We start from the raw sequence: 16,795 nt of genomic DNA, 5'->3' as shown, positions 1-16,795 counted from the left end.
TGAGTTCTATGCCATAGATAGACCTATTAATTTCCATTATAGAAATGGAGAAGTGGGTTAGAGGATTTAACTGGAATTAATAATTGCTCTGAAATCCAGTAGGACTTTAGATTCAACTTCATTATAGTTTTATAACCTTGTGACTTGATTTTTTATTTAAGTGCCTACTCTCTGTCCCCCTTCCTGCATAGTAAGTTTTTGTGTCCAAGAACTGTGCTATTCAGTTTTTTATTCTTCGGGCTGACTATGATGCCTGGTACATAGTTTTTAGTCATAAAGTGCTTCTTCTTGCCTGAACTGTGTTTTCACTAAGGTGTCCAAAATCAGTTTGAATAACATTTTCTAATTATACCTAAAATTTCCCTTGATTTCTTGAACCTGGCTTTAAATGGCCTCATTAACATTTTAAAAAATAAATAACTATAAATCTCTTTTAAAAGGGAGTGGAGAAAATGGAGAGTAATTGGGAATATTAAAATTTGTTTTACTTATTTAAAAAATCAACTTTGATCTCAAATGATAAAAATTTAAAACTAAAAAAAACAATGTAAACAAAACATCTTGATTTATTTTGTGATATTGACACTAGACAAAAACAGAAAAAGCGATTTTTATTTTGATTAAATTTGTTCTGAGACCTCTATATTTAATAATGCCCTTAAGAACTAAAATAATTTTTGTTTTGTATTTTTTAACACCATAAAGTTGCAGCTATGGAAATTTATTATGTAATAGACCTATATATCTTTTACTGATGAGTACTTCTCTATTTGAAATAATCTGTTTCTTATTTGCAAAAAAGATTTTGAAACCACACATGAAAAGATTAGGTTTTTCCTTCAAAACTGACTGATAAAATTAGAAATTCTATGAAAGATTTAGGTTTTTTTGTTTATTTGTTTTAAGGTTTTTGCCATAGGAAAAATGCATTCACTGGAGAGAGACAGAGAGAGAGAGAGAGAGAGACAGTGAGGGAGGAAAAAATGCACTCACTAGAGAGAGACAGAGAGAGGGAGACAGTGAGGGAGAATGTGAGAAATCATCCCCCAGGGAGTTAGCCATGCTGCAATCCTTTCTCCTCCTTTTGGGATTTTGGGCATGCACACATATGGACCTGGAGTGATTTTTAAGCTGCCAAGTCTGGGGCCTGAACTTTGGTCAGCCATGTGGGAGTCCAGTGCTCCAATCACCAGGCTACCTGCTAACCTTAAATTTTTTTTTTAAAATTTACTTTATTAATACTACTTTTTTTTTTTGAGAGGTTTTTGCTATAGGGCGCGTGCGCTCGCCAGACAGACAGAGAGAGACATAGAGACAGAAAGCGAGAAATCACTTCCCAGGGGGGATGGTCATGCCGCAGTCCCCTCTCCTCCATTCTCCTCTCGGGATCTTGGGCACACATGCACACGCACCTGGCGTGAGTTTTCAGCCACCGGGTCTGGGACGTGAACCGCGGTCGAATACGTGGGAGTCCAGCGACATAGCCATTATGCTAACTGCTGGTTCCCAATAGAATTATTTTTTTTAAGAGAAATTTTAGGTTCATAGCAAAATTAAGCAGATAGTGGCAGAGGGCTCATCTACCCTGAACCCCGCATGTACAAGTTGCCCCATTATCAACATCTCTCATCATAGTGGTACATTTGTTATAATCTATGAACCTACATTAACACATCACTATCACTCAAACCCCACAGTTTATATTAGGGTTCACTTTTGGTGTTGTACAGTCTATGGATTTTGACAAGTGTATAACGAAATGTATCTACCATAGTACTATCATGAGGACTGATTTCATTGCCCTAAAAATCCTCTGTCCTCTGCCTAGTCATCCTTCCCTATCTCTGGTCACCTTTTTACTACCTCCACTGTTTTGCCTTTTCTAGAATGGCACATATTGGGCTGTCGGGAAAGTCATCAAAGCATTTTTTCATAGAGAAACATAAGAAAAAAGTCATGACTTGCCAGACAGCATAATAGTTGGGATTAAATAGTAAGTAACTTTCAAATTGACTTCTTTCACTTAGTAATATGCATTTAATGTTAGCCCATGTCTCTTCATGGGTTGGTAGCTCACTTCAATTTAGTGCTAAAAAATATTCCACTGTCTGGCTGTATCACAGTTAATATGTATCTATCTACCTACAAAAAGGGCATCCTGGCTATTTCCAAGTTTTGGCATTTACAAGTAAAACTGATCTAAACATCCATGTTCAGGTTAGATGTGGACATATATTTTCAATTCATTTGGGTAAATATGAAAGAATGCCTTTGCTAGATTATATGGTAAAAGTACATTTAGTTTTGTAAGAAACTGCTCAACTGTCCCACGGTGGTTGTGCCATTTTTCACTCCCACCAGCAACAAATTTGAGTTCCTGTTGCTTCATTTGGTGTTTCGATTTTGGCCACTTTAATAGTGGTACAGTGGTATTTTACAGTTGTTTTCATTTGCATTTCCCTAATAACATGTTAAATATCTTTTCATATGCTTATTTTTAACTATATATCTCCTTTGGTCAGGTGTCTGTTCCATTTTTTTGGAGAGGATAATCCTGTAGGGCGTGAGTGCTCACCAGAAAGAGACAGAGAGACAGAAAGTGAGAAATCACCCCCCACACGCACATGCACCCGGTAGTTTAAGCAACCGGGTCTGGGACTTGAACCTTGGTTAACTACACGGGAGTCCAGCGACATATCCATTACGCTAACTGCTGGTCCCTCCACATAAAATTTATCTAGTTAATCATTGTTTGTGCTAAAATTCTTGTTCTCCCCACTACACCCCGGCTTCGTCTATGAACAGAATTGGCAGAGCCATTATGCAAAAAAGGAAACAACTTCTTCAAGTTCATGAAATCACGGATTTTCAAAATTTCCAAACCTTTCAATTTTCCTTGGGAAACATATCTTAATTACAATACAAAAGCTGAAACGCAGCTAAAGATAAAAAAAAGTCAGAATTCTCCACTACTCTTTTTCCAGATAGTCGAGAAACGAACTCCTCAAAACCGCTGACTTCTTTAAAAAATTTTTTTTATTATTTTAAATATTCGATCGCTGTACCCTCACTTGGTTATAAACCTCTGACTTCTTTGAAAGCCGGCAAGGGGTGGTACACGGCGAGGCTGGGGTTGTGTCGCAAAAAGTGGAACACACATTAAAAACCCGCCATGTCGCTTTACGGCACGCGCTCCGCCCCTCCAGGTGCAAGACGTCTGAAGCCGGCAAACATGGCTGCCACCTATTCTTCCAGTCGGGCTGTAGCTGCCCGGGCAGCGTTGTTGTTCTTGTCCGTCGGCGGCTTGGCCACTAGTCAGATCGAGGTAGGAGTCAGGCTCGTTTGACGACAGAACTCTGGGAAGATGGCTGTGTCGTGGCTGTGAGCGCCCCAGATGTCCGATGCACTGCAGCTGAGGGAACCTCCCGGGGTTTTCAGCTGTCGATCCAGGTTTTGAACTGTGGGGAGAGCGTCTTTTTCAGTCTTTTAAAGAAATAGATTAAAAGGCTCAAATCCTCGGAAACACAAGGGGGCCTGATCCTTTGCTCCTACGTGTGTGCAGTTCTTAAGAGGTGAAATACGAGCCAGAGGCAGGTGAAGTGTCCGCACAGAGCGCGGCATTTAATTCTGCTACTGAAGGGCAGCGCTCCCCTTCGGTATGCATCGGATGGATTCGGTGTTTTATTTTGGGCTTTTCCCTTCGCTCCCTTTTGTCTTGCAACGTGACTACAGGTTCTCTATGTTTTCTTTTTCTTTTCTTTTCTTTTCTTTTCTTTCTTTCTTTCTTTCTTTCTTTTTTTTTTTTTTGCTTTCCTGGTATATATTTGATTCTTTAATTTGGTTTTACAATCTAGTATCGTTTTCAAGCTTGCATATTTAGCTAGATAAAGAGCCAAGATAGTCAGTAGACAGGTGAAAATCAGAGTCCAAAGTTTTTTGCTATCTCAGTTAAAAGTATGGTGAAAACTGGGAACCCGGTTTCTCCCCCCGCCCCCTCTCCGCCCCCATGAATTTCTTAACCCAGAAATGCTCCTAAGCTAGAAACCTAGGAATGTTACTAAACTCTCTCTTTTATCCTGCATTGTACTTACTACCGAAGTTTTTGTTGAACTCATAAATGCTTTCCCCTCTATAGTTTCACTTCTAATCCAGGCCCTACCCATTTCTTGCCTAGACTATTATTATACAATGATAACTTAATCTTGTTTTTCCCAGGCTTCCATATTCCATCACTTTGATGTTAGATTGGTCCTTATAAAATGTAAGTTTGATCAGGTTATTCTTCTGATCAAATTCCTAATGTTTATTCATTGTAGAATAAATCTAAACATTACGATCTGGTACCTGCCTACTTTCCAGTCTTCCATATTGGAACCTTTTCTCCCCACCACCTCAGCACTTTGAGCTTAGACCGGTGGACCTTCAATATACACTCCATCAATTAAAAACAGATATTGAGCATATGCCATATATATACATATATATATATATATATATATTTATTCATGAATTACTGTTAATTTGTATGTTCAATTTTTTATAGCATATTTTAAAGATACTATAATAGAAGGCCTGTTTCTTACTTAATTCTAGCAGATTATCTTGCATACTTCATTTTTTATACCATTACTGATTTTGTAATTAAACAATTGTGCTTTTTCACATTGCCATGTTGTATATCTCTTGTTTGACTGTTCCAGTAAAATGCAATAAAAGCATACCCTCTGTAGAACCTTTCCCTGTCCCTTACTTTTGTTTTTGCTGTTGTAATTTGTACACGTGGCTAGTCTAGCAATCCTTGTGTACTTGGTACTATTATTCTTTCATTTCTCAGAATGCAGCATCTCCCTAACTGGTCTGCCTGTAGTCATTCTTTCTTCCTTCCAATCTTTTTTCCACACTGCAGCCAGAGTAAGTTTATAAAATGCAGATCTGATCATGTCACTCACATGAACCTTAATATTGCTCTGAAGATAAAGAACAAACTTACTAGGACCAGCAGATGGCGGAATGGTTACATCACTAGACTCCCACATAGTTGACAGGGGTTTGAGTCTCAGACTCACGGACTTAAAACTCATGCCAGGTGTGTGTGCACGTGCGTGCCCAAGATCCTGAGAGGAGAAAGGCTTGTGGTGTGGCCATCCCCCTTGGGGGATGATTTCTCACCTTTTGTCTCTCTGTCTTTCTGGCAAGTGTACATGCCCTATAGCAAAAATTCGTCTTAAAAAAAAAAAAGAGCAAATTTCCTCATACCCACAAATAGAGCCATGCATACTGTGGCCTCTTGTCTACATCTATCTTTAAAGTCGCTGTGATGCAAATCTTTTAGTTTCTCAAAATTTTAAGCTAATCTCTCCTATTAGGTACTATGTTTCCTCTCTCTGAAATGGTTTTCCCTCTTCTCCTCATCTGCTGGCTCTTAACTCCAATGTCACTTTAGGGGAACTTCCACTGACAAGTCAGGTCCCCCTTTTACATTCCTTTTTTACTGTACTGTATAGGATTTATTGTTTGGCCTTAACTGCTTAATACATGTGTATCCAGTTGGATAATGACTGCTTTGAAGATGAGCATTTACAACTGTTTTTGCCTGTCATTTGTTCTGAGCACTTAGCGCAGTGACTGGTACAAGCCCAACAAATGTGATTAATGAGTGAATGCTATATTGAAATGTAGTGTGCTTGTATTCTTGTCCTCCTTGTTAAACCCTGGGATTCTTGAGAGAATGTAGCTTGCTTTTTAATGATTTTTGTATATGGGTACCTACATACCTGGCACATAATTGGTTCTCAATTCACTGTATGTAGAATGCCTAACTTTACCGTGATTGTTGTTTAGACAGCCAGAAAACTTTTGCCATCTCAGATTTTTCACTGAAGTGTAAATGAAGTAAGAATTTAGAAGTTGGGGCCAGCAGGTAGCGTGGTGGTTGAGGTGTCTCCCTCATGGCCTCATGAGAACTCCCACATGACTAGTCATGGTTTGAGTCCTGCACCTGGCAGCTTACTTTCTTACTTCCCCCCTCTCTCTGTCTCTCTCTGGTGAGCATGCAAGCCCTATAGCAAATTTTAAAATATTAATAAATAAAATTAAATTAATAATTCTTAAAAAAAGAATTTAGAATTTAGGAGGTAAATTCAAGATTATTTTGGTCAAGTCTTATTTTCTATATGAGGAAAATGAAGTCTAAGTAACTAAATGACTTTCAATAATCTCCCAGCCACCTGGGGGATAGGACCTAGGTTTTAGTTCAGGCCTTCTAATTACCAAATTAATGCTATGTCCTCTGTAGCACCTTGCTTTCTTCAGCAACTAGGCAACTGTTGAGAAGTTCTGAAGTACTAGAAAGGAAAAAAAAAGTGTATCTATGTATATGCTACATATGCACATTTGAATTGAAATTTTAATTTCATTTTCTCTGAAATTTTCTTGTTAGTCAAAAAGTAAAATAGCTAATGTTTGTTAGGCAATTACTATGTTTCAGCTCCTGTTTCTACATTTCATGAGTCAGACAATATTAACATTTTATAGATGGGGAAATGGAAGTACAGAGAAATTAAGTAACTTTCCTAAGTTTTTATGGTTAGTAAGTAATAGAGCCCAGATTTCAACCCAACCATTCTGGCTGTTCTAGTAATTACTACTCTTTGGGAGCAGATCTGAAGTCAGTATGGTTTCAATTTACTAGTATTTTAGTATATAGTGAAAATTATATTCATTAGGTGTCAGGATAGCACATTAGATAATAAAGTTTTTATTATCTTGAGATGCCAAATATAATGTAGATTTACTTTAACAGATTAGTGAATTGGTATGCTAGAGAATGAGTTCAATCAAATATATTGGTGAGCTCAACTAAAGTACCCAGCACATAGTAGGAGTAGATGTTGAACAAACTTTTAAGAGGAAGGATATTGTTATGGGTAGAATAAAAACATGAAATGAGTTAGTCATTCACAATTTCAAGATTGAATAGAAAATTAGAAGAAGATGAGAAAGACCAGGTTTGACTGAGACAAAATATTTAAAAACAAGCAACCCAGCCAGCTGGTGGTGTGGTATTTAGGGCACCTGGATCTTCCCTGGTCCACTGGGTGGTTTGAGTCCTGGAGCTGGAGGCTTGAGAAACACTCCAGATGAATGTGCCTAAGTGCCCAAAATCTCTAGAAGAGAATAGAGAAGAAATTGTGGTGTGACCCTCCCCTGAGAGGGGTGCTTTCTCATTTTGTCTCTCTGTCTCTCTCACCTCCTCTCCCCACCAGTGAGCACATGCACCTTATAGCATAATAGTAAAAATAAAAAGACCAACCCCCTAATAATATCCTCCAGTAAAAAAAATTAAACTCTATGGACATTTTAGCACATTTGTCTGCTCTTTAATGTTTAATATCGTGACCAGTATTAAAAAGTGAGTTAATGCAATTGCAGATGTTTTAGAGAATCAACAGAAATGATTACTGAATGATTAAAGGATTAAAAAGACTTCTGTGAGCAGTTTGAGCGGTGATTATTTTGTTTGCCTAAGGATGTAGGGGAATTGTGTTATTTTTCACAACAAACTCATGGAGATAAAAATTATGATATTACTAAAAGCACAATACTATCTTTAAGAAGTTCCTGGCATAAACAATTTCATCTTGCATTCTCATGCAGAGAATGATCACTTTAATAGAGGGATTATGAGAGTACAACCTAAAAGGAGATTTTGAAATTTATGGCTTTATGGTACAATCTTTATGTAATGCCTTCTTACCTTATCCTGAACCTATCATTAATGTGCTTTCAGTGTTCCAGGAGAGACTCTTGCTTTGTTGGCAGTAAAAGATTTTGGACTATATAGTCACTCATTCAAAAACATTTATTGAATGAATGAGTGCCAAGCCTACTTGGGATATATCAGTACATGTAACTGGTGTAAGCTTTTGGCCTACTGTGACTTACATCCTATTGGGCAGGGACAGACCATTAATAGGATACAATAATAAATAAGATAATAGTATATAATGTAAGATGATGAACTCAATAGAGAAAATAAATCATGTTAAGGAAAATGATGGGGTGAGGTTGTAGTTTGAAATAGTAGCATTGTTAAATCTTGAACAGAGAAATGTTGTGTTCTCCTTTGAGCATTGAGCTTGCTTTCTACTTTTTTTTTAAAGAATTATTTATTTAATTTATTATTATTACTTTTAAAACTTGCCACAGGGCACATGTGCTCATGCATGCGTGTGCACACGAGAGAGAGAGAGAGAGAGAGAGAGAGAGAGAAAGCTGCCAGGATTGGGACTTGAACTACGACAGCCATGTGGGAGTCCAGTGTCTTATACACCATATACACAATGCCACCTACTAGGCTTACTTTCTACTTTCTTAATAGGTATAAGGAGGGGCCAGCAGGTGACATAGTGGTTAAAGCTCTGGACTCCCAGATGGCTTACTGTAGTTCAAATCCTGTACCTGGTGGCTTGAAACTCATTCCGGGCACATGTATGTGTGTGCCTGAAATCCCGAGAGGAGAATAGAGGGGAAGGGATTGCAGTGTGGCCATCCTTGCTGGGGGATGATTTCTTACTTTCTCTCTGTGTCACTGGTGAGCACATGCGCCCTATAGCAAAAATCTGTCTTAAAAAATAATAATAATATCAGGGTATGGGAAATAGTAAGATGGGAGTATATAATATACTTTCATTTGTATAATGCTTTGTAATTTTCATTTGTGTAATGCTTAGTAATTTTTAAAATTTATTCATTCATTTATTTTAATTTGACCAGAGAGAAACGGAGAAAGAGAAAGAGAGAGAGAAAGTGAGAAAGCAAGCCACCAGGTCTGAGACTCGAACTGTGGTTGGCCATGTGGGAGTGTCCAGCACCTTAGCCACCATGACACCAGCTGGTCCCATGCCTAGTGATTTTTTAAAGCAGAAATTTTTGTACACACATCATTATACTGCTAAAATAACAATGTGGTGTACTTTCATTTTGCACAAAAAAACTGAGTCTTAAGGAAGTTATTAGCTTAATCAATGTTACTTTGTTTAGTTATTGTCTATGCCAAGACTGAACCTAAATTTTCATATTTCTAGTTTAGGGATTTTTTTTTTCTTATAGTGTCTTAAATGATAAGCTTCAATACTTTATTTTGTCCATAAGATCAAATGCTAGAATCATCATATATTTACAGAAGATAATTGTTATTATGACTGTAAAAGCTCCTTGAGTCTTAATTGTCCTTTATCCATTTTTATTCTGGGAAGTAGTGGCTTTTTCTTTTAATTAGTTTGCCTTTTTTTTACTAACAGGATCAAGCAGAACAATTTTTTAGGAGTGGCCATACAAACAACTGGGCTGTTTTGGTAAGTATATGCTTCGGAATTATACTGTGCTGTTGACTTTAGGTATATGTCTGAGAACTTTTATGCAAATCAGATTTTTAAATATAAAATTTATTTTCTTAAGTTTTTTGATAGAACTCCTTTATTTTGATTTGGCTATATTTTAAATTGACTGCATCAACTAATAATATTCTTTGCCTTCAGTACATCTGTCAAGTGGTGATCTGTAGATAAATATAACAACAAATGAGAAATGCTAATTTTCAAGGGAACATTTTATAAAATGTAAAATTATTTTAATGCTGGGAACTAGTAATTGTATTTCTCATCTATAATATTAGTTTATAGATACTTTCTATTTATGTTATTTTTTTTTAGTTTTTCAGTTTACAAAGATAATAAATGATCATTGTAGAAAATTCAATTGTACAGACACATTTAAAAGAAGACAGACTAATTTTATGTTATGTGAATTTTACTAAAAAAAAAGTTATCTTCAAGTTTTACATCTTAGAGTCCATATTTTGGTGAGCATCATTGTAGCCCTTTATATATACATGAAGATATGTAGATATATGATTTTCTATATGTGGGATCATATTAAACCTGCTATTTTGCAACCCATTATCTTATCTGGGGGCTCTTCTGCTGTCAGATATGGAGTTACACAGTCTTTTCCAAAGACTATATTATTTTCTATTTCTGAAGGTACCAAATCTTTAATTCATAGACATTTCAGTTCTAAACTTTCATTAATTTAAGTAGGACTGTGTTGAATATCCTTATATGTACCTTTTTGTAAACCTGACTGATTATCTGGTTAGGATAAATTCCTAGGCATAAGAATGTGAAGTCATTGGGGCCAACCAGTGGTGTGGTAGTTAAAGGTAGTTAAGTTGACTTGATCCAAAATCACTGACAGTGTAAAAGTTGACTTGATCCAACATGGCTGACTGTGTGGTTTGGGTCCCAGTCCAGCAGCTTGGAAAACACTCTGGGGGATATGTGTATTTGTGCCAGAATCCTGGAAAGGAGGGAGAAATGAGGGAGAAGGGAGAATGACCAGATGGCTATTCCCCATGGGGAGTGCTTTTTCACTTTCCTTTCTATCTGTTTCTCTCCAGCAAGTACATTCACCCTCTAGCAAATAAAATAAAAAGAGAAATGTAAGTCTCAAATTATGATTACCCTCTAGGAATGCTGTGTCTCTTTCTAAATGCAAGTCAAGTGGGTTTTGTGAACTTTGACTTTCTTTTTGACTGCTGAGTAACAAATTAAATTTTGTTTTAATTTGTATTATTTCAACTCTTAGTAAGGTTTACGTATAGGCCTATTCTTTTTTATTTATTTTTGTTTTGTCTTTTTTCTTCTTTGGTGTGAATTAGCATCTTTAATTTAACTGAATTTATAAATTTATAGTTTTAATTCTCCAAACAGAATACATGTAATGAATTTTGTTTTTCCTGTATTTAAAGACTATTTGGATAATTTTTTCACTATTGGGGTTTCACTGAATGAAATTTACATCATTAGAAGACCTAAAATGTTTGGCTTAATGAAAAAAAAACACATAAAAGTGTTGTCTGAAAGAAAGGATGAGGAAACAAAGAATAGGTATAAAGTGTCAGGAAAGAAAGCTGATTTTTTGTGAAAAAGAGTAGGAGCAGTGAATATACAGCATTTCAAAACCAGTAACTCATGTTGGAAAAGAAAGAAAACTGGGGAACTTGGATTATAAGAATAAAGTGGGAATGTGAAGGAAAGGTGGAGGAATTCAACTATAAATGCAGGACAAACATATAAGTCTGTAATTAACTTTACTGAGGCAAAAGGTAGATTGTCTGAATGAGGCCTGGTAAGTTTATTGAGAATCGTTTCTTGCAAGTATATGATTATCTATAGGTTGCTAGATGTAAATAAAGAGAGTACAGTTACCATACATATTTTATTAAATACAATTGTGTTGTGATTAAATACAACGGTGTAACATTGGTTCATGGCTCCTTTTCTTGTTCTCCAAGGAAGAGCACCTCCTACATGCTACCCCTCACAGGAGCTTTTGTGAAGGAATCTAAGGGAAGCAGCTTGAGATAAGGAGAGAGGTTTTCACTGAATGCTTAAAAGTGAGGAAACTATTAGGAACCAGGCCATAATCTACCAATTTGAGAAAGTAAACTTTCTCTACAGGAAATTAAGTGCTTTTTCATGGTAATGGTTTCTAATGGGAATTCCTGGAAGAAAGAATAGCTACCTCTGTGTAAATTACCAATTGCCAAAGGACTTGTTCTTTAGAACTGAGTCTGTTAGCTTAATACCACACACACATTAAAGCTTTCCTTGTTCTGGGAGACATCTTACTAAGCCCCTCTCCAATCCTGAATTCTAGATGAAAAAGAGAGAGTGAAAAATATGTAAGTATTTAATGAAAACTGCACTTTTCATGTTGTGTGCAATATTTTACACATTAATTTAGCGTAGTATAATAAAACTTGAATACATTGTACTTTCTCAAGTGGAAAATGATTAAAATTGGCGAGACCTCATTAAAAGTCCTAAAGATGCATTTTTCAGTGTTATATAATTCAGATTTTTTGAAATCTAGGTTTACCCCCAGTTCAGATTCATTTGGTTTAAATCTTGGCTAGATAAGAAGTCAGTGGAATGCCCCTTTCTTTGCTCCTGTAAAATGACCAAGAAAACTTTTGCCACCAGTTGGGGTTAGAAAGTTGGATTCCATTTTATTCTCAGGATTTGCTTGGTATAGGTATTGTTGCCTTTGTTCAATTAGAAAAAAGATAATTCATATCATGGTAATAAAAATACAGTAAGGAAGAGCATGAACTGAAAAGTTTTTGTACCCCTCTTTGACTATCATCCTTTTAGAAATTTCCAGTGTTAATAAACACATTTGTATCTACAACTTTCCCCCTTTAAATACCTAATAGAGCATGCACATGCCTTTTTATGTTTTTTTCTATATTGCATTCAATAAAAATGTGAAAAATTTTATTAAGTTGGTATCCCAGTCCCTTCTTCTTTCCCAGCTTAATTTTCTTTCAGGTAAATAGCTTATGAACTAAGGGAAATTTTTTAGGTTTATACTCAGTAAGTAATATAATAAATGCAAAGAAGCCTTTTATATATGGAAAAGTGTATTGAAAAGGATTGATTTTTATTATGACTAATTTACTTATGCTTACTACTAACCAACCTCAATTTTCATTCATTTCTCTTAGAATAGACTTTTTTTTTTTTTTTTTTTTTTAGAGGTTTTTGCCTTAGCGGTTTGTGTTGAGGAGTAGGAGAGCAGAGACAGTGAGAGGGAAAGTGAGAAATCACCCCTGCGGGGGCCGGTGGAGGAGTATGGCTGAGCAACAATCCCTTCTCCATTATCCTGGGCACACATGCATACGTGCCCACCAAGAGTTTCAAGCCACTGGGTCTGGGACTTGGAGTGTGGTCAGCCATGTTGGAGTCCAGTGATGTAGCCACTATACCATCTGCTGGCCCCACAATAGACTTCTAAGAACTATGGAGCTAGGTTTTCATAGCACCTATGATACAGTTTTTAGAAATCTTTTTCTTTTGTTTAGGTGGACCTAGGAACTGAACCCAGGGCCTTCTCATATGGCTCCAGTATTGTTCGGTGGTTCCCTGCCAAGGGCGGGCCAAGACATTTTTTTTTCAATTAAAAAACAACTTTATTAATTCTAATGCCCATTATTTAAATTTTTTTTTATTATTCACATTTAATCATTATACATTTTCTATAGCATACATATGATTTTTCAAAGTATGCATGCAGTATATGACAATCAAATCAAGGATATTACCATATACATCATTTTCAAGTGAGAGCTTTATATGCTTTAGTCTGTTAAGTATTCAGTATTTCTTCCCTGAGTCCCTCCTCCCCACTCCCTACTGCCTAGTCCCAAAACTTGGTTGAATTGTTCTTACCAGTATTTTCTGCTTAGGTCAATAGCTTCTTTATAAGACATCCTCTCATGTGCATCAAAACTGTTTTGTATGTTATGTTTTAGTCCATGTCCTGTATTTCTCACAATTAAGATAGCAATCCAGAATGACAAGAGTCTTATAAAATCTAAGGTAGGTAATTTTCTTCTCTGTTAGGGTATTATCTATGATTGTAAAGAATTTAATCTTTTAGAAATAAGAATTTTATAGAATCGCAGAAATTGAGAGTCACTAAGTTCGTTCAGTATTTGATTAAATTGCCCAAAGATGTGTTTTCTTTTAAACTGAATGGTCTTTTTAATTTAATACCAGTTATGAAAGACCTTTCTTTAGAAAGATTGGTTTTATTGGCAATTCTTTATTTTCTTGCTGTTTCTTAACCAGAATTATGGCACACTCTTCCTTTAGATATTTCTGTATTCCACTTAAAGAAATTTAGTTCTAACTCCATGGCTTATTTAGACTCATAAAAATCATATATTTTTTAATATTCTAGGTATGCACATCACGATTCTGGTTTAATTATCGGCATGTTGCAAATACTCTTTCCGTTTATAGAAGTGTGAAGAGACTAGGTATTCCTGACAGGTAAGAAACCTTATTAAAACTTAACTTTGAACCTTAGTGAAGATTACTATTTTATTTGTATTTTTGTGTTGGTTTTGAAAAAGTTAAGTGTCATTTGAAGTTTGTTGTTGTTCAGAGCATACTACCAGGTGTAAAGTAGATGTTACTTACATACAACTGTAATGGCAAATTATGTGAAAGAATAATCAAATATTAAGGTTAAAAAGATGTGATAAAGTGTTATTGTTTAGTGTTATTTATTATTAAATGTCTTGGTCAGGTTTTTAATTACAGGCAACAGAGGGCAATTCTGACTGGTTCAAGCAGAAGAGGGATTTACTGAATTGCTGGATTGGCTATAGCCTTAATATTCAGGAACAAGGAAGACTAGATAGCTGAAAGACAGTAATGCAACTGCATTATTGCTGAAGGCTACACTCCACCACTGCATAGCTGCTGTTGCTGCGCCTTTGGCAATTCAAAATTCATTCTTTGTTTTCCTATTTATTTACTCTCTCTAGCTCTTAGCAAGTCTAGGTTAAGTGCCAATATCCATACTTCAGGGTGACTAAAAACAAGTTTATGACATCGTTAGTATCTGCATAGAGAATTGGGCTCTTCCTTCTCTGAAGACTTATAAAGTGGGAAGGAGTTCAGATAGTAAGTTGCACCCATGCATTTCCACCTAGATTATGTCCTCTACATTTGGTTTGCTTATAATAGATTTTTTGTTATACTACCCAAGCAGGGATAGTGAGAAACTGCAGTCAATTCAGATATTTATGAATTTATTGAATACCTGTGGGGCAGTGAGGAAAGAGCTTTGTAGTCAGGTATTTTTGAAATCTGGTTTTAATGCTGATTTTGGTTAAGTCACTGTACCACAAAAAGACTGTTTCCTCATATGACATATGGTAATATTAGTACCATCTTTGAAGGATTCAAGTACTTACAGTAGTAATACATAGAGATACATATAAAGTGCTACAGGAGCAGACAAGAAGCAAGGAAATGACTCAGGGCACAGTTACATTCTGTTCTATAGAAATAGATTGTTGTAGCCCGAGAAACTGTCCAAACTTTCATCTGGACATTAGGCAATTAGATAATATAGGCTGAGGGTCCCTAATCCTAAAATTTGAAATCTGGAATACTCCAAAGTTTCAAACTTTTTGAGCTCCGACATAATGCCAACACATGGAAAATTCCACACCTGACCTCATGTGATAGGTTGCAGTCAAAATGCTGCAATGTTAAAAATACTGTATAGTGGGTCCAGCAGGTGTCATGGTGGTTAAGGGCTCTGGACTTCCACATGGCTGACCATGGTTCCAGTCCCGGACCTAGCAGCTTGCTTTCTCATTTTCTCCCTGTCTCGTTGTCCTCTCTGGTCAAATTAAAATAAATAAGCAAATTAAAAAAAATAAAGTTAAATAAAAAATAATTCCTAAGAAATACTGTGTAGAATTATCTTTCAGCTGTGTGTTTATAAGATGTATATGAAACAAATGAATTTTGTGCTGCTGTGGATTTGGCCATATACACAAGAGGGCATGTCTCAGATGGAGTATCGTAAGATATTCCAGCAATCTTATTGTATAATTCCTCATTAAGATAACATGGAGAAGAGAATGGCTGTTGTGGGTCTTTGAAAAGGCTTGTGGCTTTCTTTCCAACAAGGTCAGGCAAAATGACTCCTATTTCTGTTCTCCTTTCTCTTCCCTGCATCTCACATTCACTATCTACTACATTTCAGGACCGTGTTAGAGATTTTATGACATGTTTATTCTTTGAGTCCTTTACTAAGCGATTGTTTTTTCCCATTGGACATATTAAAGATGATTGCTCAGGATGGTGCAATGACTTGCTTAAGGGTCCTTTAAACCTACGATTTAATAAAAATAGAACCAGAATTTTATTTTGGTTCTTCTGACCATGGCCAGAGCATATCTATTATATCACAGCTATTTCCTCCCCTAAATTACAACAGTTAACATTTACATAACATTTCCACTTAGAGAGTTATTTTTAATATGCGTTACCTCATTGTTATTGTAATCTGTAGGGATTGATATAATTATGTACACTCATTTAAATACCTTATTAAATTCTAAAATGTGTATATGTTGAATGTAGTAACTGAGAGGTTGTGAAAATAGTATTAATTAAATATATGTAAGGACTGTGTCTCCAATTATCCCATTTTCTTATTCTTTCCTTAGCTTCCACTATTATCTAAGTCTTCATTACTTCATGCTTTTGTACTTTAACAGTTTTGTAGCTGTTTATACTCTGTTTATAGTCTCTTTTCCCTCTAACTCATCCTACACAGAGCTCTTAGAATGATCTTTTCAGAGACTGCTTTTATCTTTTCACTCCCACGATCAAGAACCTTCAGTGATTCTCTGGTGCCCTTTAACAACTCCAAAATTTTCAACCAACTTTTAGGTTTTGACTACTGCTATTTTAGTTCCAGTACACTATATTCCTTTGTCATTTGTTGTGGTATCTAATATATAATTCTTGGTCACTCTCACTTTTATTTTGTTCTGTTTATCCTGCCTAGAACACCTAGAATGTCCCTATGCTAACCATATATCTTTTATTTTTTTACTTTGTTTCACGTTGTAAATAGAATTTTACTGAGTTTGGTAGAGGAAGTCCACTGTTTTTATAGGCTATTGCAATTTATAAAACTGTCACAATGATTAAATATGTAGAGCTCTATAATTTTATTCTTTGTTATTATGACTTTTTCAACAATCCAATATTACTATATATATATATATACATATACGTATATATATATATATATTTATACCCCTATATCTGACCCTCTGCCCTTTCCCACCCTCTTCTCACACTATCTCAGGTGTCTACAGTTGTATTCCATTCCTTCCTTCCCCCCCCCCCCC

General features: G+C 35.8%; 1 protein-coding gene across 1 annotated transcript in view; it reads left to right on the top strand.

Moving 5' to 3' along the window:
* The first annotated feature begins 3,201 nt into the window (after nt 1–3,201).
* PIGK (phosphatidylinositol glycan anchor biosynthesis class K) overlaps nt 3,202–16,795 on the top strand; it is a 97,052-nt gene continuing 83,458 nt past the window's right edge. Inside the window, exons 1-3 of the mRNA XM_006146063.3 lie at nt 3,202–3,325; nt 9,303–9,356; nt 13,810–13,901. Coding sequence (XP_006146125.1) covers nt 3,233–3,325; nt 9,303–9,356; nt 13,810–13,901 — 239 coding nt within the window. The 5' untranslated portion in view covers nt 3,202–3,232. The remainder of the gene's footprint in view (nt 3,326–9,302; nt 9,357–13,809; nt 13,902–16,795) is intronic.

This window comes from Tupaia chinensis, unplaced genomic scaffold (genome assembly GCF_000334495.1).
Source record: "Tupaia chinensis unplaced genomic scaffold, TupChi_1.0 Scaffold000164_1, whole genome shotgun sequence".
NCBI classification, from domain to species: Eukaryota; Metazoa; Chordata; class Mammalia; order Scandentia; family Tupaiidae; genus Tupaia; species Tupaia belangeri.
The sequence above is the reverse complement of the archived record's forward strand: the minus strand, read 5'-3'. Positions and strand labels throughout refer to the sequence as shown.